Source organism: Sturnira hondurensis, unplaced genomic scaffold (genome assembly GCF_014824575.4).
Source record: "Sturnira hondurensis isolate 20B ecotype Veracruz unplaced genomic scaffold, ASM1482457v3 Scaffold0006413, whole genome shotgun sequence".
In the NCBI taxonomy this organism is placed as follows: Eukaryota; Metazoa; Chordata; class Mammalia; order Chiroptera; family Phyllostomidae; genus Sturnira; species Sturnira hondurensis.
Window position 1 is genome coordinate 27,364,598 of NW_028079044.1, and position 25,336 is coordinate 27,389,933.

Sequence of the window (25,336 nt, forward strand, 5' to 3'; positions counted from 1 at the left end):
ATCTCTATTTGATTTCAAAACCAGGCATCTAGGTACATTTCATTCTTTGCAAAATTTCTTCTAATAGCTGATCAAACAACTTAGTGTTTTTTAGTGCAAAACAACCTGGGAGATACCACTGTAAATTTAATGACAGACTTATTATAACGGTCCTGCATATGAGAACATGCAGTGGGTGAATAGGCAGCAGGCAGGCACGTTTGACTAGAACTATAACTCTTTCAAACTTGATATTTCTGCCCAGGTGTTGCAGAATCTTCATCCTTCTCCCCAAGCCTCACTATAAGAAACTTGCCATATGACAATTTAGCATCAAATACTGTATTTTTTACTTTAGAAAAATGGTATTAGCCATCATAATAGATGCCAAAGACCACTACTAAAATAAAACCAGAATTAAAATTACTATTTTTCTTCCCTGAGAATTTAACTAAAACTAACATTTCATAAATGAAATAATTTAGTCTAAAAACAGTACTCTCTTATCACTAATTTTTATATGAAAATTAATTTTGTTGCTGCCACATAAAATGACCATCAAACTAAACTGTGCTGAAACCCCAAAGTCTATGATAAATACTGTGGCAGATACCAGGTTTATTTTTTTTCTTTTAATGTGCTAACTGCTCCAATTAAGGACAATGGTCAACCATTATATTAAAAAATCACTAGTTTGGTAATGGAATAATCAAGTAAAATCCACTCTTACCTCATGGTTATTGAAAATGGTTGGAAAACTCTGGATCCAGCATATTTTGGGATGAATGCCTTCAGTGGCTAAGTATCTGCTACTTCCGCCCATCGGGAAACGTAACGTTCAGGTATGTTTCAAACTCTAATCTGTATCGGAACTGCTGGCAGGCTTGTTAGAAATACAAACTGCTGCCTATCTCCTTGAGCTGCTTCTGTAGGTCTGGGGTGAGGTGATGAGCATGCATTTCTAACAGGTTCCCAGGTGATCTGATGTTGGTGGTCCATCCAGAAGCCACACTGCCGCACTCAAGTATTTATGGATACAGGTGTTTGGAGAGAGAGAGCAGTACTCTCTCATGATGGGTGTGGCAGGAACTTTCCAATTCATTTATAATTCTTCTGTCAAAAGAATCAAAACCCTTAGGTAACTAAGGTAATTCTGTGATTGACAATTTAAAACTGTTCATAAGGACCTTCTGGTTCACTGACCTAACCAATCAGTACAGCAGTAGGAAGCCAGTTGGGGGCTACTATGCTATCTAATCAAAGTTGGTATAGTTTGAGAAAAACTTCTAGACAATTTTGAAAATGGCTTAATATTGAAGATGATAGATCAGCCCACAATTATGTATCTTCATGGTCTTCTGCAAAGGATAGTAAAGGAAGGTAGAAGAATAAATCCACAGGGACAAAGAGGAGAGAGGAGGGGTCATCCGCAAAAGATATATTTCCACACAATTCTGAAAGATGGGGCGATGGAAGAGTAGAAACTGATGTAACAGAATAGCAGAAGTTGTGTAGAGGTCAGTCTAGAAACAGCTCAAATACCGTGTGAATCTCCAGAGTCACCTGGGTCTTGGAGATGCCATAGACCACCAGAGAGGAGATCATCAGAAAAGGAAGCAGAGGGAAGGCAGAAAGCAGAAGAAAACCGTAGAACAATTGTCCTCAAAAAATAGAAATTATTGCAACCATGACATCATCATAGAATTGTGTTTAAAAAATAACATAAAATGTGAAAAGAGCTCCTGGAATAGCTAATAAAAAAACCTTTAGCAGAAAGTAAACTAAGGACCTAGTTCCCCATATAGAATGAAACATGAAGAGATGCCCAAAGGAAAGACAAAAATTCTAAGATTAATCCAGAGGATTCGATATCCAACTAAGTTTCAAAAAAGAAATGAGTGGACAATAACTGAGGCCTTGCTTTGTGTTTGGGCACTATTCTAAGTGGCTGAGATATATCAATGATATATTAATGAAATCAATAATATCATTATTATTTTCCCCTTATAATATATAGAGATGCATATATGCATATTATAATTATAGGTAAGGAAAGTAAAGCACAGCAAGAATAAATGACTTGCCCAAGGTCATGTAGTAGAGGCATGATTTGAACTTAGGCAAATATTTGCTATTGAGTACCCAGCATATAATTATGAATTTCAGAATATTAGATGTAAACGGATTATTTTAAAACTTATAAGAAAGAAAAATTCCAGGTCATAAAAAGATGAAGTAAGGACAGCACTGAAATTCTCAACAGCAACACCAGATGCTAGAAGAGAGCAACTTTTATAAACTTATGAAAAATTTCATCTTACTATTTCCTTCTCCATTGGAACAGAGAATAAAAGACTTGGAGGGATATTGGGTGGGGGGAAAGGAATTGATCTTTAGATCATTTGGAAAATAAAATTGATAGTTATTTGATAGATAAGTTGTAGAAAAAATATCAGGATGGATACCTAACAAAGTAAATAGAGAAAAGATTTTATAAGAAAGAAAACAACCTTACTACACCAGTAGGCTCTGCTGACTGGTGCTCCACAGTCACTGACTACTTACAAGCCCTCAAGTGTGAAAGAGCTATTTTGGAAGAATGGCAGAAGGGGAAACTAGGTGGCTTGTGAAAGTTAAATCCTTATCTGAGACAACAGGTAGTGAAAGCACGATAACTCAATAGACAAATCAAGGTAGCAGCATAAATTATTTAGAAATTGGGAGGTCTGTGACCAAAGAGACAGTTCAAAGTGGAATGCGGTTCCCTCTGAAAAGGAGATTAAGAAGGCAGAGGAGGGGCGAGTAATGCATACTCTCAAGATAGTTCTTTAAAAATGTGTGTGCTTATACAGTCTTTTAAAAGAATAAAATTTTGAAGTTCATTTGCTGAGAGTGAAACCTGGTTTCATAACGTAATTTTTAAGGAAGTATCTGATCCATAAAGATCAAGATAGAAGTTGTTTGGTTCGCCTTTCATGTCCTCCTTCAGTTCCGAAATTCCTGTGTGGGCTAGATCCCTGTCAAAGCTTCCACAACTACCTCTGGGAGCGGTGACTGTAAATCAGTTATACCTTTGCTAATGCGCCTTGTTTCCAACCAGGGGACAGAACCACAAAGAAAGTCAATGTCATCCTGAACTGTTGCCGTAGCAACCATATTAAGCTGGAAAGATAAAGCACCTTTGTAGTAGCTGCTTCTGTTGAATTACAGTGTCAATGTTGAGGTCTGCCTGGAGACGTCAAAAGACGACGGGGGCGGACCGAGCGGTCGTTGGCAGCTCTGGAATCCCGGGCTGCGGAGGAGTCGACGTGGAAGAGGTGCTCCTGGGCCACTTTGGCGGCTCCTCCACCGAATCTCCTTGCCCCACCCAAACTACGCCGCTGCCCTTGTGCGCAGCCCGTGCAAGGATGCTCACCTCTTTGAAAATCTGTAATCTGCAACACTATCCCGATGTGGTTTTTTTGCACATCGGGACACGAAAAGTGTTTGTTGTGGGTAAGAATGTTAAAAATGAAATTACGCAACAGACCCGGCCACCGCCGTGTTTTCCCCTCCTCTGAGCACAAAGTAAACTTCAGCGCCGTACTCTGCTGACACTGTCCAGCCGTCCTTTGAAGGTGGACATTAAAAGCCTTGTGGTTGTGCTGCGCATTTGATTCCGGTTGGCTTGGGATACCTGAGTTCAGCTCTCTTTAGTCCTTCCGTTCGACCCACAATCCCTAGTGGTTGCAGGTGCTGCTTTTTTTTTTTCCTGGTTCCTTGTCTCCTCCAAGCCCCCCAACCCCCACCCCCCGCCCCCCGCTCGCTCCACACCCCGGTCAGCCACAGGGAAGATGGAAAACAGCGTGAAGTCTGCTCCAGGCACTGACCCTCAGTCCCGCGGGCTGCCACAGCGCAGCAAACGTGCTGCTGCTCCACTCAGGTAAACTTCAGAGTGAGTTACCTGCGCTTGGAGAAGGGCCTTACCTGTGCGCGCCTCTGCCAATGGCAGCTCACCTGAGGGAGCCCCACAGCCAATCACCGCGCAGCTCGTCCCTCAGGCTTGTACCCTTTAGTGAAAGAATTCAGCTCCTTGCGAGAAAGTTACCTGTGGCCGACCAAGTCCGCCACTTTCTGCTCTGTGACTACCCACTGCCACGATCCGGGAGGACTCCGCGCCGCCCGGCCGCCTCCGAGCTCGGGCCCCATGTGAGGGGCCCCTCCTTATCCCACCTTTCCGGCTAGGTGAGGGCGCGAGCGGGCGAGCGAGCGAGAGTGGTGAGGGGGGACGGAAAAGCAGAATTACCTGTAGCTCTTGTTCTGCCATCTCGGGCGCTCTCACACACCTTCACCTGCACAGACTTGAAAGTCCAGTTTCACCAGAGGCTGAGGCTCCAGGAAAAGGGGAGCGAGTTCATTGGATCAAACATGTCACAAGAGTCGGACAAGTAAGTGGATCACACGCGCCGGCTGCTGCTACTACCACTTTGGGCTGATGGCAACTGGTTTGTTATGTTTTTGCTTTATTTTTTTTAAGTTGCTATTGTTGCTATTTTTTTCTTTTTCTTTTTGGTGTATCCGGACTTTTTTTCAGATTAGGTTTCTACCCTGGTTAACGGGAGAAACCCTACAGAATTGTGAATGTCGAATACCCCCTTTGGGCCTTGGTAGGAAAAGTGGGTTCCCCTCTGTTCCTTTCTCCCTTACGCACGGTCTCAGCTCCCGTCTCCCAGGACTAGTGCTTGGATATGGACAGAGGTTTGGGGAGAGGAAGGCAGGGGGCCTGTTATTCCCCTCTCTTTTAGTCGCTCCCACCGCTTCAGGCTTCTAGGGCCATTTGGAAATTCAGCTGAGTTCCTTCGATTTGCCCAAAGGGCCTGCTGGAAAAGCGACTCTTGGCGGCTTTTGTGTGAGCGCAACAAAGAGCCTTTATACTGAAGCAGAAACGGCCATCTTCCCGCACTTGTGCTGGAAGGTGTGCGTGTGCGAGGCCCGGACGGGAGGCCAGGCGCAGGGGGGCGACCGGGGTCTGGGGTGTGGGGTCCCGCACTGCCCGTCGACCCCTGCCCACTCCCACTCCTATCCCACCCGCTCTCCCCGCATTGTTTAGCGACTTCACGCTGGTGCGCGAGGACAGGGCCTTTGGAAAACGAGGGGAACAGATTTGAGGCATCGAATTTGCGCCTCGGCAGGACGCCAAGGGTCGCCTGGAGCTTGCCGATTCTCCCCAGGTCTGGACGCTTTCTGAGCGCCCCTGCGCGCCCGCGGCCCGGCCGTAACCCGGCTGGCCCCAGCGCTCCAGGCTGAAGGCCGCCTCGGGCGTGGCTAGCGGGACTGCACTGGTTGCGCTGGGTCTCCTGGGGACCTCTCAGCTGGAAAGGCTGGGGTCCGGGGAGGCCAGGTCGACTTCCCGCGCTTTGAAGGGCGAACCGGGAAGCGCATCCTTCCCATCCGGGACGGGAGCTCTAGGCTCGCTGGCGATCGGCGGCCTGAGCCTCGGGTTGCCGGGTCCAGTCGCGTCCAGCCGGCCTCCCAGCAGGCCTGGCCCCTGCCTTCGGAACGGCTTTGTGCTGGCAGGGGGAGGTGGGGCCGAGGGCGGGAGCAGGAGGGAGCCGGAGGTGGGTCCCTCGGCCTTTCCTGGGATTCGATGACCACACTCCCTTCCCCCTCCTCTGAGGGGCATCGTGAGCTGGGAACTGGCTGTGTCTTAGCCGAAGTGCGTAGTGGCCGCCTTTTTGGCTTTCCCTGGTAACTTCGCCCTGGTGGTGTGGCTAACCCCAAGGAAACCTTGCTAAGGGTGTCTGCTCCAGGGCAAAGACGGGGCGTCCAGAGGCTGCGGGCCGCCAGCGCCTCTGCTCAGAGAAGTGGCCCAGCACCGTTCCCAAATTGAGGACTTGGGGGCACAGGGAATGCACTGCAGACCTGTCCTGGGGTTGAAGGGAGACACTGTCTTCAGAGTAAAGCCACTGGTAGGGTAGGCATATCTAACGACACGCTGTCGTTTTTTTAAAAGTCCACCAAGTATCTGTACCACTTTACCTACCAACGAAAAGTAGCTGCGTACACCGGAGCGGAATAACTAAGGTTACAGACACAGGAAGAGAGTAGGAGTAGGGGAAGCAATAGGAAGGTGTATGACTCCATGAATACTCCCACGCTCACCTCAAATTCTCTCTGTGGCTTTTAAGAAATCTCTACTCATTTAAGAAATCACTACTCGATTTTGGAAACTTGGGTAGCCAAAGCCTAGATGACAGCAGGGTGTTTGGTTTGTTTTGATCTTTGTGTCAAAAATGGTCGCTAATCTAGGGAATACAGGATAAGACTTATTGTAATTCCTTAATTAAATTACACAATTAACATTTGGTTGCACTGTTTAGTTTTGTGATACGACACGACTTGAACGAATTAAGAATGAAAACGGGTGGGTTTTTATTTTCACCTGTTATACTTAGCACCAAAAAGGACAACTAATTTAGTATTTAAATTAAATTCTGGTTTGACTGCAATGCGTTACCTAATTTTTGTGGTGATAACTAACTAGGATTACATATACATACATTTAATGAAAGTAGCTTTTATCTATTCATGGTTTCCAAGAGTTAATTCTGTATCCTGGGAAAAGCGATACTAACAAATGCTGCAAAGAAAAACACCCTTGGACCGCACTTGCCTCCATCTGCTTGGACTACCGAGAAATGCTGGAAATTAATAACTGAGTTTTGGATCACTTTTGCTAATGCTAGCCTTGTTTTCTTATTATTCTAATGGAAGGCTGGCAGGCATAGATCCAGGTTGTATGTACCTGAAGTTTATGCAATTGTGTATGTTAGGTGGGGTTGGGGTGTGGGCTCTTAAGAAAAAGAATACTCGGGCAGTTGCTGGGACTTCCTTCCAGGGCAAGTGAGAGGTCCTGAAAGCTTGAGTTTTGTCAGCTTCCTGGTAAATCTACCCAGAAGGCCTGACCGTATTTTCTGAAAGTAACTTAAAGGAATACACACAGGGTATTTTTCCATAAACCTATTAAAGTGCAGGTAATCTTTTGGCTATAGCCTATGAAGATAATTTCAGTTAGCAAGTCCAGGCGGAAATAGTAGCATCATCTTTTTTACTGTTGTGGGCTTTTCCGATGACAGTGTCCTGCTTTTTATGTTCTGCAGTGTTGATACTATTGCTAATTAAAGCAAAAATAATTTTAGGACAGTTTGTCTTGGTACATGTTTTAAAGTTCTCTGTTCCCCTTTCCTTAAATATTATGAAGATTTATGATCTTTGTCAACAAGCAAGTGTATTCTAGCAAGGCAATGATAGATTTAGAAACTATTATTCTATTGCCATATGCAATATATGTTCAGAGAGTATAATTTCATTGGATACCCACAGGTATTTTTCATTACATAAGTGTGTTTTCTGACTGCCTACTATTTGAAACATGTTCAGATAGGCATTATAGGAGAATAAAAAGATGTGGAAGATGGGCCGTATCCCCAAGAAGCTTATAATCTAGTGGAAGGTGAGACATGAACAGACATAATTTTTAAAAAATCAGTCAACATGCAATATTAGATTAGTTTCAGATATGCAACACAGTGATTAGGTATTTATATAACTTACAGTATTATTGACTATATTCCCTATGCTGCACTTTTTCTATTTTTATAACTGGCAATTTGTTCATTTTAACCCCATGCTCTTTTTTACCCATCCTCCCAAAGCCCCCCATCACCTGCCAACTATAAATTTGTTCTTTGTGTCTGAGTCTGTTTGTTTGGTTTATGTATTTTAACTTTTAGATTCCACATATAAGTGAAATGGTGTGGTATTTGTCTTCCTCTGACTTACTTCTCTCAGCATAATGCCCTCTAGGCCCATCCATGTCGTTGCAAGTGGCAAGATTTCACTCTTTTTTTATGGCTAACATTTCGTTAGGTAATGTACCACGTCTTTATCCACTCATCTACTGATGGGCACTTCGGTTGCTTCTGTATCTTGTCTGTTGTGAATAGCACTGCCACCAACAAAGGGGTGCTTGTGTCTTTTCAAATGAGTGTTTTGGATATTTTTGGATACATGATCAGAAGTGGAATTGCTGGGTCGTATGGTAGTTCTATTTCTAACTTTTTGAGGTGCCTCTGTGTTCTTTTCCATAGTGGTTACCCCAGTTTACAGCCCCACCACCAGTGCAGAAGAGTTCCTTTTCTCTCCATCCTCGGACCCACTTGTTATTTGTTAATTTATTGGTGATAGGTATTCTGACAGGTGTGAGGTAGTATCTCACTGTGGTTTTAATTTGCATTTCCCTGATGATTAATGATGTTGAAATGAGCAGACATAACTTTAATTAAGGAATACCTAACAAATTACTAAAATACAATGTAATAGTGTTTTTATCAGGCCAGAGTATAAATCCCCCTGCTCCCTATCCACCCCACTCTTTGTCTTAGGACAATTCTCTTAGTCATTCTGTGTGCTTTTATCTTAAGAAGTCTGGCCATTATTCCGGCAAGAAAACAGAAAATGCCCAAAGTGATAGGTACTTCATGTGGATAACCTTTTAAGTAATGGAATGAAACATTTTAATTAAACTTTTACTCTTTAGTTTTATGAAGGCCTGTGTTTGTTTCCACTTGGTTATATAAAATATCTTTTAAGGTCACAAATATTAATAATTAATTATATATTTCTTTAGCCACTAAAAATATGCAGTCATTTATTCAATGAATATGTCTTGAGTGGCACTATAGACCAGACATTGATCCTGACATTGAGATTCACTAGGGAGGAGGACAAAGTCCCCACCCTCATGCTGCTTACATCCTGGTTATGGAAAACAAACAGTAAATTAATCAAGAAGTAAATACGTAATAAATTAGATGGCGATAAGTGCTGTGAAGGAAAGCAAAGCAGGTTAGAGGGAATAACGGAGAACTGTTTTATATAAAGTGGTCAGGGATGGCCTTTCTGGTGAGAAGACTTTTGAGCGGAGACCTAAAGGAAGTGGGGGGTAAAGCACTGAAGATGCCTGGGATGACAGTGTTTCTCACAGGCAGATGGAAGAGCAGGTGCAAAGGCCCTGAGCTGGCAGAGTGCTTAGCATGTGCTAAGGTCAGAAAGGAGCCCAGTGTGGGTGAAGCAAAGGGGTAGAGAGATTAGGGTCCCATTAAATAAGTTAATAGAACCAACTCTCTGCCTGCTACTATACTACAAAACAGACAAAGTTATACTCATAAATGGTCCCAGCAGTTAAGAGGTAAGTAAATAAAGAATCAGCTAATAACAGCGGTCTTATCTTTTCCTGGAGTATCACCAGTTTAATGGTTAGGGTGTAGTGTTCTCTTCCCTACAGTAGATTGAATTCTGCATGCTCCTTAATTTAAAGATGAATGAACGGATGCATTCTAGAACTTTGGGAATGAGAACCGAAGAGGAGGGACCACCTACAGGTAGTGTTTGCTCTGACAATCCTGCTTCCCTAAAACTTTTCATGTATCCTGTCACTCTGCCAGGACTATATCAGTTCTTCAACATCAGCCTTCAGCAAAAGAAGGTTTACCTTTCCTGCCTTCCTCTGACCTCATTCAATTTCTGCAAACTTGCATCTATCAAAAAATATAGGCTAGTCCACTGTTGGAAAGTGAGACATTGCAAACTGTGTGCTTTGGTTAGTTCTGCATCTTCAGTGAAGTACAATAAACTAATACACAGGCAGTTAACCAATCTGAAAAACAAGAAAATGCTAGAGAACAACAGGAAGAGCTGGATTAATTTTTAAAAGTTGAAGATAGTTACGTATGTGCTTAATAGTAGAACTCTCCATACAAATAATTTAAATGACCGTTTCCCAAACTCATCTGATTACAAAAATATCACCTGAGACACCAAGGCCCCACCCCAGAACTGTGGAATCAGGTTCTCCAGAGAGTGGCCAGGGCATTTGCATTTAAACAATGTCCTGGTAATGTGTGTGATTGGGTTAGCTAGCCAAGTAATGCTTTAAGTGGGTACTACTATAATAAATTCAAGTTATATGCAGTTTCTGAGGTGTTTATCAGTATGTAAGTGAAATGAAGCCTGTGGGTTTCTTTTATGTTTATTGCAATGCTGCCGGGTGAGTGGCTTCTGATACAATAAGTTGGTGCAAGGAACAGGCCTTCTCTCAACATCATTCGCTTTGCTTGCTTGCTGAACGGCCCCTCCTGGAAGAATGGGGTCATTTTGACAGGTCAGTATTTCCAGAGCCACGAAAGACATGACTTGCCGTGATACCACCTGTGTGGGCCTCTGCCAGGCACATAGCTCAAGGTCAAGGTCAGGTTTTAGGATGGATCCCACTCACCAGGAAGCTGGGTTGGAGTTAGAAGGCCAGTGTTGTCTTTCTATAGTTTCACATTAGAATCCAAAACTAACATTCCTTTTTCTGGGGATAGTCAGTTCACTGAATTTAGATTTGGCTTTGCAGCAAAACTCAAAGATAATGAGGTCCAGTCTAATGTTGGTCCCTGGTGAATTGGTCCCAGGGCTAATGGTAGCTTGAAGTAGTGCCCTGATGAGATGGTACTAGGCCTTCTGTTGGCCTGTAGTTAGGTCCTCTTTTAAACTGACTGTGGAGATGAAGCCACTCAGCTGGGCGCTGTGCCATCCGATTTAAGGAGGATTAAAGTAAGTACTGGGGCAACTGGTGAAGAGCCATTTCTACTAGACTCTGCAAAGTCAAGGAGACTTTAAACAAGCAGCCAGGCAAATCAAACATGCATAGGAGCATGGAAACAACAGCAATAACCAAAGTATTTGTTTGAAATCTGCCAATAAGTTAAGAAAAAATCATTATTTTGATGTCAGGTTATTACATTTTTTTTTACAAAGTCTTAGATAGTTTAAGCAAATGCTTCAGTTCCTCTTCATGACTCTCATAGAACTAGGTATACATCTGATTAAAAAATGAACAATTGGTTAAATTGTATTTTAAATCTCTCTTACTTCCTTTCTAGTGAGAACCAACATTTTCTCTTCCCTCCTTCCCTCCCTCCCTTCCTCCCCTTGGTCTGTCTCCTGATTTTTTCCCTCCTGTATTGTACTTAGTGGGATCAACACACACACACACACACACACACACACACACACACACACAGCTTCTATGCATAGAGATCAATGCTAATCAGGCTTTAGGTGTCACTTTAGTCAGGGAACTTTGTTGCGTTTCCTTCACTTATAGTATCAGCAACCCATTCTTACTACCTGAGCCAAGAGAGAAGAAGGTGATGGCAGCAGGTGATGTCCCCTGTCTAACTCAAGTCAACTCAGTTTAGCTTTGGGAAATGTTTACGTTCTTTTTAATATAAGAAAAGCCTCGTCCTAAGTTAATTACAGTCTCACTCATGATACTTGGCACTCACTTTGGGGTGTGGATCCTCTCTTCCTTTTCAAAAGATATTCAAGGATTCCTGCTCGATTATTAAAAACTAGGTCTAAGCTGAAAGAGAGTAGCTCTTGGTTTGGCAAACTTGTCCAGAAAAAATTCCTTAGCGAGCAGCAACAGGTTGAGTGGGAATTTTTGCTTTGGCTCAGGGCTAGTGGGGTGCTTAGTAATAACAGCATGAACCTGGGAGTCCCTCAGACAGCTTCACAGGTCTTCAAATTCAGGTACCCCAGATTCAGATTCACCCTGCCCCCCACCTGCCCTGCCTGCCTATTTCTATCCTTTAGAGCAGTGATTTTCTTGTGCTGAAAGAATTTTTCAAACATGCAACAGGTGACTATTTAGTCAGGAGCACTGACCTCTTTTCCCTTTGATTGTCAAACAAAAAAATGACAACAATGAACACAACAATAGGTGTCTGGTGTGAATGAATCATAATTATACCTATTTTTTCAGATTGGCAAAAAATACAACTTTTTTTTGGTGTGAACTTTAGTAAGTAATTCATGTGTGCCATGAGATGAAAAGGGTTGAAAATTGCTGAGATGTCCCAGCTCCTTGGTTCAGACAGATGGATCAGTTGACTGATCTGCCCATCCATCTATTACCGAGCAATTACATTTTATGATTTAGGTCTTTTAAAGGTAAATGGTAAAAAGGACTGAACTATAACAGGCTAAATGAGGTAGAAGCAAGAAAGTATCTCTTTGGGGATCTATTGCCACTCTCCCCCTCCATTTTATTGGTACGAGGGTGAAGGAGTGTTTCAGCTTGATGTGTTTGGAATAATATCACTAACAGGATTAAAGTGGTATAATTCCTAAAAACAGTACATTTTGATTTGTCATGTACAATACCAACCATATACACACTTTTAGAGTGCTATGGAAAATATTAGAAAAGCTGGTACACTTCAAGGGATTTCAGTGTACATTTTGACACAATGGGGGGGTTGTAGAGATGGAGCATGTGAGGGGGCTTGCAGGGGAAGGCCATCGCTTATCTTACATGGCAGTGACCTTCCTGGGGAGCACTCCTAAAGTGGGCTGACTTCACTTTCACTTCTAAGGGAATGTTTCTGTTACAAGTGTGATTGCAGACACCCTTGGAAGCAGAAAAGGAAGGCAGGATACTCCTGTTGCCTCTTTCTATTTTGGCACCTGCCTTCCACCTGAACGTTGAATGTACAAGTACAACACACCCCCCAAGCCAGAATCTTTTATTTTTTAAGGCTCCTGAATTTAGACTGGGGTTTTAGAGAAAGGGAAGGTTGAAGGGAAGGGAGGAGTGGAGGAAGGAGAGGGCAAGAGGCAGCAGAAAGAAACTGCTTCAGCCGATGTTGAGGCTCCAGCGTTTCCCCAGTTAGGAGAGTCACCGTGTTAGGGTCAGGGATATGTGGCATTTGTCCTCCTGGGAAATTGCTTCTAGCTTGAAGCCTAGTACCCTAGATGCAGAGAGCAAGGCTGAGAGATCATACAGGGCATGTGAGTAACCAAGCGTAGGATCTGGAGCTTTGAGAAAGGTGCTCTACATTATTTCTTCTGTGTTGTATGTTGGGTTGTAAGAATGAGTGAAAACCTGAAGTTTTGATTAACTTGAAAAAATATGCTGTCTCCTTTTTTGTAGAGAGACTAAAACAGGGGAAGCATTACCTATTTCCTCCTTAAAATACAAGGTGGGGCAAAAGTCGGTTTATGTCCGTTCACATGGAAAATAATATAGTAATTAATAAATAAGAATACAAAAATAAACTGTGTTTTGCTCACTTGCAACTATAAATCTACTTTCCCCAACCTTGTATGAACATAAGTATTAGAAATACCTGTTTATTCTGATCACTGGTGCCATTAGTGTGGACTTCGCTGTCCACATTCGCCCCAAATCATTGTTTCTAGTTCTCAGTTCAGTGAGCCCCGTAGGGCAACTGCTTTCTGTGATCCTGCTTCCTCGGGGTTAGCTTTTCAAAGAAGCTTGAAGCAAAGGTAGCTTTTGCCTCTTTCCTGTATTGCCAATAACATAATTAATATAAAATCAGAGGATTCTTTCTCCAACTGGCTTATTTCACTTAGCATAATGCTCTCCAGGTCCATTCCACTTCTATGTGGAATCTAATGAACGCACTGAACTAACAGGCAAGATGGAGACAGACTCAGAGAGCAGGCTGACAGTGGAGAGGAGGCTGAGAAGGGGGAACGTGGAGGGATTGAGCAAATCCTGGACACAGAAAACAGCATGGTGATGTCTGGGAGGAGAGGGGAATGTCAGGGTGGGGCATGGAGGAGGACATGTAGTGGGGGATAAATGGTAATAGATGGAGGCTTGACTTGGGGTGGTGAACACACAGTACTGTGTGCAGATGATGTGTTGTGGAATTGTGCACCTGAAACTTGCATAATTTTGTTAACCGGCATCACCCCAATAAATTCAATAAAAAGGAAGATGACAGAAGATCAGAGGATTCTTCTTTAATTATTTCTCATCTGTAAAATGAAGTCAAACTAAATGATCTCTGAGGAGAACCATCTGCTCCAACATTCTGTGGGTCTTCTGTTCTCCCTCCAAAGGGATTGGGGTGGGGGGCACAGGGGCTCACAGAGAGAGAGGGGTGTCAGCAAGGTAGGAGAGTACAGGGCACGGTGGGAATGCTTCTGTCCCCTCGGCCCCCCACTCATTTACCGAAATAAAAGTTGGTCTGACTGAGATGGCAAAGAAACAGACTTCCGGCAGGTGGGGAGATTTCAGAGGGCCACGTAGAATTCAGAAGGGCAGCTAGGCGGTAAAACCAAGGGTTTGCCCGGAGGAACCCTGCACAGCTCACTGGACTGGTAGATAAAGGTTACAAGAAATCAGATTAAAAGACCTGGCAGGTGCTCTGAGAACTCTCTTTCCAGAGAGAACCCAGAAGGTGGTCTACTCTGGGCAGGCTCTTGGAGTGAGAGGAGGCAATGTCAGAATGGATGAAACACGGAATAAAATTTAGTAAGTTGGAAACCTTAGGCAAATCGGACAACCTCCCGGCTTCCCCCGCCACCTGTACCCCTTTCCCTTCCTCCTCCTTGTCCTCCACCTCCCCCTCTTTTCTTCCTTCTTCTTCTTCTCCTGGTAATAAAACATAATTTAGGGGTGCCCACTGTCAGACAATAATGCCAACCCAGTGGTTTGGTAAGTGTTCAGAAAAGATGTTACACAAGGATGAGAATAGCATCTGCAGTTTCACTTCAGCTATAAGGTAATGTATTATTTCACATTGGAACACCCAGTAACCATTTCAGAATAAAACCTTCTCTGGTACCCTGTTGTGTTGTAGGATTGAAAAGACTCTGAGTTCTCTTTCTCTGCAGTGTGGTGGAGTGGGGATGGGGAACAGACTATAGCCCCTGGGGAGGTCTCACGTTGGACAGACTTTTAGGAGATCATAAGATCCCTAAAGTACATTATTGCCTCCTTTGCACACCATGATTTTTTTTTAGCTATTTGGACTCTTGGTGTCTACTTTGAAAAATATGTATATCTTGCATATTTTTGAAAATATTAAAAAGGACAAATGCCTCAGTAAAAATATGGTTAAATAATACAAATAGACAATTCACAAATCCTATACAAGTGGTTAATAACATATAAAATAGTATTTAGCTTCATTGATAATCCAAGAAATACACATTCTAGAGCAGGAACGTTCTCAGTTTCCCTGACAAATTGGCCAAGATGAACGAAACTGGATTTGGAGAAAATGCATTTCTAGGAAGATTATAAATTATTACGAACTTTGTGGAAAGCAGTTCAGCAAAACCAGATGAAATGGGCCAACCTGTTGACACCTGACTTCCAGTTTTAAGGATTTACTTTAAGGAAATAATCAGGATATTAATTTTGTCTTATTTTTGAAAGTGAAAATCAGTAAAACAAGAGCTTAACTTATAAAGCATTATGGAAAAATGACAGGGGAACAGATTTATGATGTATTGCATTAGAATGTTTTATAGGCATAAAAAATAAAGAATAAAAATAATAAAACCACAATAGGTTAAAAGAAGTTTGCTCTCTGTAGATAAATTGTAGGTGCCTTTGTCTTTTATTTGCGCCTCTGTATTTTTCTAGTGTGCTGAAGTGAACTTATACTGCTTTTGAAATTAAGGAGAAAAATTTTAAAGGTTATTTTTTAAAGTCATCATTCTGACTGGGACACATTTAAAAACATCACACATGTACACTAAATAAAATGGAAAAGCCTGCCTGCTTGCTCGCTCTAGGTGGAATTTCTCTGATTGCCACAGTGGTCCCTGCCTCCCTCCCGATGCAGTCACGCCCCTGCACTTCCCTCTTGCGGTGCCCTCTGCCCTCTGCCTTGCTCCCCTGCGGGTTACTAGAATTTGTACAACAACTCTGTCTTTTGGGATTTGCCCAGTGATCCAGTCCAACTATTTTTCAAAACAGCACAAAATGGGTGTAGTAGTTTCCAACCTTTTTATAACTGGAAGGCGGGGAATGACTAAGGAGAGAAACTCCGTATTCTTCTACTCAGTAGGCTGCTTGTGGCCGCCTCCTTTCCCTTGCAGAAAGTCCTCTGTGGGCGAGGCTGCCTTCCACACCTTTCAGCCACTGTCTGAATGAAGTTTGTGAGAGAGACTCGGTGGTGGGTCCACATTGCCCTTAATCCTTTGGAGACATAGGGAGGGCCTGGAATATGACTTCCTGTAAAAACAAGAAGCAGTTATAGGCAAAGTTAAGTTTTTATTATTTTTTAACAACAATTTATTTTTTCCATAACATAGACTTGGCTTTTCCCCAGAGGGCCAAACGTGTGACTCATCTACCTGCTTCTACAAGCTTGTGCACAGACCCTGCCAGACCCAGCCTGCCGTCTGTTAGTTAAGCTGGATGAGATTGCATCACTGGATTTCCTGCAGGCAGTCTGTAATGGAGGCTTCATCACAAATGTGAAATTATTTGCTTATCAACATATCCTAGGAGCATCCACAACAGGGAACAAAAAGTACACAGTGTGACTTTGAGGGAGAAAACTGCCCCAGAGGATCCTGAAGTTGCCAAATTATGTCAGGAAAAAAAAAACCGAAAAGAAAAAGGGAGATTTCAAAAAAAATGGAAACGATCTTGGTAAATGTGAGCAAAACCAAAGCAATGTTTGGTTGTGGGAATCAACCCGGTCTGTGAAACAGGGAGTCATAGGTGTACCTTTTGGTTGTGGGCTCCAAAGTGACATCGCAACGGCCCCTTCTCTCCCAGGCTTGTCAGGCACCCCTCTACCATGCATTAATTCTCATTGCACAGGAATTCACTGGGTTTCAAATCCTGCACCTTATATTTTAAAAAATTGTTATCTTTTTTTGATGTTCAAACTATAAATAAAGGCACACACCTCTATAGGGCTGGTGGAGGGGGATGAGGGGACAGCTACATTTTGTCTGTTTATCTTGTGTGTACTTTCAGTTTTAGTAAAAAACCCACAAGGCATGGTGTGTATTCTCTTCAGCCGCACAAAACCACACATTTGCTTTTGAAATTGGCCCTCAAATTTTGGGACACGATTCATCGATCCCTTCTAATATTCTGAAGTTGCATTGAACTGGGGTAGCCCACATAGCATTTCCCTTCTCTTTCCTTGTTTAAAAGACCTACTTGCTTTGCTCTTCCTGACCCTTCCTAAGCAACGAACTACCTATGTGGTCGATACCTGGGAAACATTTCATTACAAGCTGCTGAGTGTTCTCCAGCAGCAGACCCACGCTTGGCCAGCTGCACCAAACTGAACATGGTCTTCAGAACTTTCAGGGCTAGCCAGATTTTGTTCTTGTACCAAATATTCCTGGACTATGGAAGAAACTGAACATGTTTTTACTATTCTGAGATTTTTAGTATATTGAGTGTTTGATGGACTATTTTGTAAATCACTGTTTCAGAGCATTGCTGAGTCCTCATTGCTTCCAATGCTATACAGCACAGACTGGCTTTTATTGCAACTATTTGGTCATACTGTTTTTTACATTTGCAAATTTATTTTTTAAGCACTCTTTCTTGGGGAGGCTTCTTTTGCTGATTATGGAGATAATATATGCTCATGAGGAAAAAATGGAAACTAGAAAAAACTATATAGAAGAAAGGTCACTCATAATTCCAGGATCCTTACATTTATGCATGTTCTTACAGTTTCTAATATAGGCATACATGTCAGTGTGATTATAAAAGAATAGACAGATTATGATTTCTTATCCCCCCATTTTTACATTATTCATTAGTCTTTTAAGTGTCCTTCTACTTAGTATTTAATGATAAAATCTACTATCTTCTATTTTTACACAATTTTTTGCTTTATCTTTATTATAAATCATGCTTACACATCAATCTTTGTATCTCTCATTATTACTTTAGAATATGTTTCTGTAAGTATAAGAACAAAAGACACATATTTTTAGGTTTTTAATTCAAAATTTGAAAATGACTTCTGGCAAGATTGTAAAAATTTATGTTTTCTCCCCAGAGTGTTTGAGACTTTCTCATACTGTGGCACCAGTCAATGAGGCCTACAATGTTTTCTTTTGTCAATTGGAAAGGCAAACATCTGTATCTTTGTTTTATTTTGCAGTATGAGAATTAATGAGGTCAAACACTTTTTCTGATATTTATCGGTCACTTATATTTCTTTTTTAATGAAGAACCTGCTCTTGCCATAGCTACTATATACGGCTGTATTTTGTGTCCTGGGAGAAGGGACCTTGGGGCTGAAATCCAGCCAAGTCTCCCTCTGGCCTCGTCCCAGGGAAAAGGGCCCCTTCTAACATCTGTACAAATGTACCACATGGGATAGCAGTGGCCTGTTCTTATTTTTTCACTCAAATTTAAAAACTAGAATGCTGATATTTTTCTGATTGATTCTTGAGAGCTCTTTACACACCTGCAATTACTAATCCTTTCGTTGAAACTCCGGCTGTCATTTTCCTAACTGCTTGTCTGTCATTTGATTGCATGATTAAAAAATATTCAGAACCTCAATTTTTTTTGGTGTTACATATATTCCTCTTGTGTGTGTAAGTACTTTCATCGTTTTCAAATGTGGAACGTTTGAGACCAACCTTTATGGACTTAACTCATTAAAGTGTTTTCCTTTATTTTAGCCTTACATTTAAGGTTATTTAAAAACCCCTTGAAAGGTAATCAAGTCACATTTAATTATAAAAATGTTAGGAAATACAATTACTCTAAAGCTACCACTCAGAGATGTTACTACTGCTAACAATGCTAACATTTTGACATCTATATCTTTCCTTTTTCTATGCAATTGCACAGAAATACACGAGTTATATTGAGATGAGATAGTCATTTATATAGTTTATACCTTACGTTAAATTAATATTGATCACAGGCAGCTTTTTATGGTGATAATTTTTTTAAATGTTCCTATAGTTTTACATGGAATGGAAATGTTCAAATTAATTTAAGCAGTCCACGTTGTTGTATCTTTAGACATTTTTCTCAGTTTTTTACTGTTGAGTCAATATTGGAATGATTATCCTATGGCTAAATCTTTGCACACTTTTTAGTTATTTTCTTGAAATAGGCTTCGTTGAATAGACATTCCTGTTGTAAAGGTATGTTCTTTTTAAAAACATTTGGGTCAGATTTCAAAATTGCCGTCCAGATACATTCTCATAAGCACTCCCATTCCCGGAGCATCTGGGGAGAATCCCACGTTCCTTCCCCGGCAATGCGGATTAGCCTTCCTTCAGTCTACCAATTTGTTCGGGTAAAAGTGGTAACTTGTTTTGAGTTGCATTTCTTTTCATTCACTCAAATTATATTTTCCATCTCAGAAAAGCTTATCTTTTGTTTTGTTTTTAATGTATATATAGTATTTTGTTATTGTAAAACCTCTTTTGGGGGTTTTGCAGAAAGTTCAGCGTCAGTAAAAAGAGTCTATTAGTCGCAGGTCCAGCCACATCTCCACTCTCAGTGCAAGTCGCTGAGTTTGGGAACAGTCCCTGATTGACAATCCCCCATCTTTTGCCAATGAAAGCGATGACCCAGGTCAGCATTCAAGTTCCCTAATGGAAGACCACAAGTTCAGGGAACTTAGTCAAGGAATAGGGAGTCCATCTTCCCAAGGTGACTGATGAGAGCGAGTTCAGGATGGATACCCGCAAACAGCAACGGATGAGCAGTCACTGCACACATCTCTTCCACTTCGTGACTTGGGGAGCGGCCCCAGGCGGGGCGCTGAGACCACGGAGGTGAGACAGACAACTCGTTTCAGGTCTGAGAACCAGACTGTCAGCGGATTTCTCAAAAGAGACCTTACAGGCAAGAAGGAGCTGGAAGGAAGTATTCCAAGTCATGAAATCCAAAGACCTACATCCAAGACTGCTCTATCCAGCAAAGCTTTCATTTAGAATGGAAGGGCAGATAAAGGGCTTCTCAGATAAGGTCAAATTCAAGGAGTTCATCATCACCAAGCCCTTATTATAGGAAAGGTTAAAGGGACTTATCTAAGAAAAAGAAGATAAAAAATATGAACAGTGAAAGGACAGCAAACTCACAGTTACTAACAACCACACCTAAAACAAAAGCAAACCAAGAGGACAGCTAGATCAGGAGCAAAACCATAGAAATGAAGGACACATGGAGGGTTAGCAACAGGAGAGTGGGAGGAGGAGAAGGGGGGAGAAGAGACAGAAAATAAGTAGCATAGATGGTAGGTAAAAAATAGAGAAGGGGAGGGCAAGAATAGTAGGGGAAATATAGAATCTAAAGAACTTGAGACATGTGGTCATAAACTAGAGGGGGGAAGGGTGGGGGAAGGGGTGTGCAAGGTGGAGGGGAATGAAGGGGGGGAATAGAACAACTGTANGGGGAGGGCAAGAATAGTAGGGGAAATATAGAATCTAAAGAACTTGAGACATGTGGTCATAAACTAGAGGGGGGAAGGGTGGGGGAAGGGGTGTGCAAGGTGGAGGGGAATGAAGGGGGGAATAGAACAACTGTAATGGTATAATCAATACAATATATTAAAAACAATATAATTAGAAAAAACATAATTCAGAAAAAATATGCACATTGACCCTGCACTCTTGAGGTCTTTAGTTATGGGCAAAGTGGAGACAGGCAAGTCCAAACTAAGACAAAATAGTGAGAGTCTTCAAGTTTTCTGCTTTATTTTGAAAAGACTTGCCACTTTTTTTGTTAATTCCTCATGTTTGGTCACAATTTTATCCATTCACTTTATTTATTTACTTTGCTCTATTATTAGCAGTTAAGAAACACTTTGGTTGTTTATCTCAGTAGTAGGGCTGTTTAAAATGGAGCCACTTTTCAGAGCTAAATCTCTAGGACTCTGTAATTAAACTTTTTTTTATTGCTCAAGTTTCTGCACAGGTTTTATTACACACAGAGGGGAAGGGGCTCAGTCCTTCCAGGCTGCAGCGTTCCTAGTGGCTGCAAGGACATTGCTCGGTTCCTGTCTCTTCCTCTTGGCATGGACATGCGTCCCAAAGTTTCTTGATGAATTTCAGGGCCCTCTTGTCCTTGGAGACCTTGATCGGCTCCATGGCGCACTGCTCATAGGGGACAAAGCCACACACCTCTCCGATCACGTCCTGCACGAAATTGGTGTGCTCGGGGAGGCGGCCATGCTGGCGGCTGTGCCTGGGCTTGCTCGTGTTCTCATTCACTTTCTTGGTCACATTGTGGCCCTCGGTGAGGCCCACGGCCATAGGGGAGCCCAGGGCCACGGCGGCTGGTCCTCCGTGGCTGCCGCAGTGGGAGTGTAGTTAAACTTTATATTACAAAACTTTTCTAGAGCCATGGGTTAGAGCATTTGCTTGTGTTCTCTGTCTTATGCATGTCGCTTATAGCGTTAATGGTAACAGCTGTGCAAACCGACTATTTATGGAAGTAATTTGGTATTTTTCTTTCTTTTTGTGATCATCAAAAGAAAATTTTAAAAACATTTAACCATCTTTTATTACATTTTTCCCATTACCATTTATCTCCCTTATACTGTCTTCTACCGCCACCTGTTCCTGCTGCCACCTGCCCCCCCGCCCGCCGCCCCCCCCCCGCAGCAACCAATCACCACACTGTCATGTCCATGAATCCTTTTTCTTTTTTGCTCATCCCTCCGTCCCCTCCCCCTCCCCCACCGGAGCCGTCCACTTTTCTAAACTGAGACAACATGAAAACACGTAGGACAATTAGGAATTTTTATTTTAAGTGTTGGTGGCATTAGGGCCAGCTGCTTTAATCAGGAACTCAATTATCTGGGTGATGAATTATCAAGGCTGTTTTCTTCAATCTCCCTCTTATGCTTAACCTTTTGGATATATAATTTTTTTTCTCCCTACAGATGTAACACAGAGGGCATGAAAAGGAAAATTCAGCTTAATTAGTTTGGCTACTAATTAAGGAAAAAAATTTCATTCTAGTAGAAGGTTGAACTCATTATTTTAAATACGCTCTTTGATCCCTGGCTGGTGTGGCTCAGTGGGTTGAGTGCTGACTGTGAAGCGCGGGGAGGTGTCACCGAGTCACCAGGTCTGTTCATGCCAGTCCCCAGTGCGGGGCACGTGAGAGCTTAGTTCTTGGTATTTGTTTCCCTCTCTTTCTCACTCCCTTCCCCACTCTAAAAACAAAGAAATAAAATCTTTAAAAAAAATACATTCTTCGATTGTCTACAATTTCATTGATGCACGCCATACTTTTTCTTATTTTTTTTCAAATGTTCTTGAAGCTGTGAATTGAAGGTTCGTTTGATGAGGAAGTCTACCATTTGCAAGGTATAAGTAATGCCCTTTCCCCACAAAATCTGTAAATCACTGTGTCAGTGAAGGGCAGTCTTTAAGCAATTGGTCATGTTGCACATGTTTCTCTTCTTTCCAACCTAACTATATATGTTTTTTCCAAAGTATTTTAATGGCCACAGAGTATTATGTGCTGTGGATTTATTATCATTGACTTACATTTAGGGTGTATGTAGGTATTTGCCATAATTTTTGTATCATAAAATCGTACTTTTATAAAAACCTCCGACATAAAACCTTTCATGATTTTTAGATCATTTCCTAAAATAAATTTCTACAACTGGAGTTTACTGGATTAAAATTTATAAATATTAAAAATAAGTTACTATGCAATAATTGTAGATTTCTATAGAGAAAAAAGATACATGTCCCTTTTATAATTCTTTCAAGTTTTTTAGATTATTTTCTAGAACAAATTTCTACAAATAAAGTTTACTGGATTAAAATTTATAAATATTTTAAAAATAGCCCTGATTGATGTGGCTCAGTGGATTGGGCACAGGCCTGTGAGGCAAAGGGTCGTCGGTCGGATTCCCAGTCGGGGTATGTGCCTGGGTTGTGGACTGGGTCCCCAGTGGGGGACACATGGGAGGCGGCCGCACATTGATGTTTCTCTCCCACTCTTTCTCCTTCCCTTCCCCTCTCTCTAAAAATAAATAAATAAAAATATTTAAAACATATTATACCATAATTGTAAATTTAGGGAGAAAAAAAGATAAATGCCCCTTTTTATAATCCTTTCTCTCCAATCATTTTCAGCAGAATTTTGACAGTTTGTTGGAAAACCTCCTAGATAGATGTGTTTCTAGGCATTATATTACATATGAATGTTTATGTATTTGATTTTTTAAATTTTTTTACTTTAAAAATATTTTTTTATTTATTTTTAGAGAAAGGGGAAGGGAAGGAGAAAGAGAGGGAGAGAAACATCAATGTGTAGTTGCCCGTCCCATGCCCCCAACCAGGTATCTGTCCTGAAACCCAGGCACGTGCTCCGACTGGGAATTGAACCGTTAACACTTCGGTTTGTAGGCTGACACTCAATTCACTGAGCCACACCACCCGGGGATCACTTTTTAATGTAAATGAGTGATTTAATACATATTGTTTTATGGTTTTAAGTGGTCCATGTCAGTAATACAAACTTGCTTTTTTAAAAATGGTGGCTCAACTTCCACAGTGTGAATGACTGAGGATTAGCGTGTAGAAGTGGAACTTCTGGGGCACAGGCTACGCATATTGAAATCTTAGATTTTTCTCCAAAAGTGCTCCTTTGATTTATAATCCAATAATGTTTGAATATACACATTTCTGCCTACCCTCAGGCAATAGATCTTATCAGTCTTTCCAATTTTTGCTGATATAAAAATGGTATCTTCTTATTTTCTTGTGTGGTTCGAAGGCCCACGCTCAATCCACTGAGCTACACCAGCCAGGACCGTATCTTCTTATTCTCTTAATTTACATTTCTTTAATTCTTTATATGAATTTAAAAGGCATTTGTATTTTTACTCCTGTGAACTGTCTGTTAATGTTCTTTGCCTATTTTTCTTTTTTGTTGTTGATCTTTTAATTTTTTAAAACAGCTTTGTTGAGATACAATTGATATACAAAGAATTGCACATATTTAATGTGTACAATTCAATGGGTTTGAGCATATGCAAAACCTGCGATATCAGCACCACAGTCAAGATAATAGACGTGTGCAACATGACCAGAGTTTCCCTGTGTACCTGCATGTGTGTCCGTGTGTACATTAAGAACACTTAATATGAGATTCACCTATTTAGCAAATTTTGAAGTGCCTAATACCTTATTGTTAACTATAGGTCCTATTTTATATAGCAGATCTCTAGATTTTATTCATGTACCATAACTGAAATTTAAAACCCATTGTACAGCAACTCCCCAGTCCCTATCACTCCAGCTGCTGGTAAACATCATTGTATTTTCTCCACCTCTTAGCTTGACTACTTTACTTCACATAACTCATGTAATTGGAGTCATGCAGTATTTGTCTTTCTGTGTCTGACTTACCTCACGTAGCATAATATCCTCCAGGTTTATCCATGTTGCCAAAATTGGCAGGATTTCCTTTTTTCAAAGGCTGTATAACATTCCACTGTATGCATATACCACATTTTTTTGTTTATTCGTCTGTCCCTGGCTACTTGGGCTGTTTTCATATCTTGCCCATTGTGAATAGTGCTATAATGAACGTGGCAGCTCAGATCTCTTTAAGATCCTAATTGCAATTGTTTTGGATACTTACCCAGAAGTGAAATTGCTGGATCATGGGGTGTTCTTGGTCTTTTTTCTTGATGAATTTTAAGAGCTATATTTGTACTGAGAGATTAGCTCATTGTCTACCAGATTGTCCTCTGCCCTGACTATGTTGTGTTTCACTCTGTGGAGATTTTAAATTTTTAAGTAGCCAAATTCATCTGTTTTCTTAAATGTCTTCTAGGTTTTGTCTTGCTTAGGAAGGGTTTCTGTCTTCTAAAGTTACAAACAAACAAACTACCTCTCCCTCAGCATTAACTTCTTCCAAAGTTTATTCTATCGTTCTATGATTTATGACCTCACATTTCCATTGAAAGCTTTCATTCACCTGAAGTTTACTTGAAATGAGGTAGGATTCTTTCTTGATGGACACTCTATTGTGCCAATTTTCTTTAATGAGTAATATACATTTCCCTCACTTATTTGAAATCCAGTCTTTATCATATATTAAATATCTATATGTACTTGGGACTATTTCTTAAAATATAAACTTTTCTAAAAGTTTAAGTTTACTAAAGTATTTTTTTGGTACTGTTTTAAGGGGGGATCTTTTTTGTATGTTTTAGCTGGTTGTTTTACATAGGAAAGCTGCTGATTTTTAAATATTATTTTGTATCCAGCCACCTTATTTTATTGCCTTTTATTTGTAGTTCATCCATTTATATTGGGTATCAGTCATGCTCTCATATTGTGTGCAGATGATGTGAGCTCATCTCTTCCAATTTTTATACCTTTCATTTCATTCTGAATGTATCAGCATATCTCTTTAGAATAATGTTAGCTAACATTTACTAATAGATGTGCGAGTGGAAATCCTTGCCTAATGTCCTAAGGGTATCAGCATTAGATACCATCTGGACTTTGAAAGCGC

At 41.3% G+C, this 25,336-nt stretch overlaps 1 protein-coding gene, 1 long non-coding RNA gene and 1 pseudogene across 5 annotated transcripts in view; 1 reads left to right on the forward strand and 2 right to left on the reverse strand.

Moving 5' to 3' along the window:
- Window positions 1-622: 622 nt before the first annotated feature.
- LOC118988567 (uncharacterized) lies at window positions 623-4,310 on the reverse strand. The gene is made up of 2 exons (XR_005066805.1): window positions 4,265-4,310; window positions 623-1,092 (listed from the first exon to the last, which is right to left on the reverse strand). It is a non-coding gene; the product is annotated as an uncharacterized LOC118988567 (long non-coding RNA).
- Window positions 3,886-25,336, forward strand: part of GRHL2 (grainyhead like transcription factor 2) — a 136,337-nt gene continuing 114,886 nt past the window's right edge. The window contains exon 1 of one of the 4 annotated variants that reach the window (XM_037048299.1): window positions 3,886-4,203. Coding sequence is in view for 2 of the 4 variants with exons in the window: in XM_037048296.1 (XP_036904191.1) it covers window positions 4,387-4,406 (20 nt within the window). In the remaining 2 variants the exon portion in view is untranslated. Of the gene's footprint in view, window positions 4,464-25,336 lie in introns of all 4 variants that reach the window. The other 3 variants (XM_037048296.1, XM_037048297.1, XM_037048298.1) reach the window with 3 other exon arrangements.
- Window positions 20,787-24,253, reverse strand: LOC118988962 (60S ribosomal protein L36-like; annotated as a pseudogene).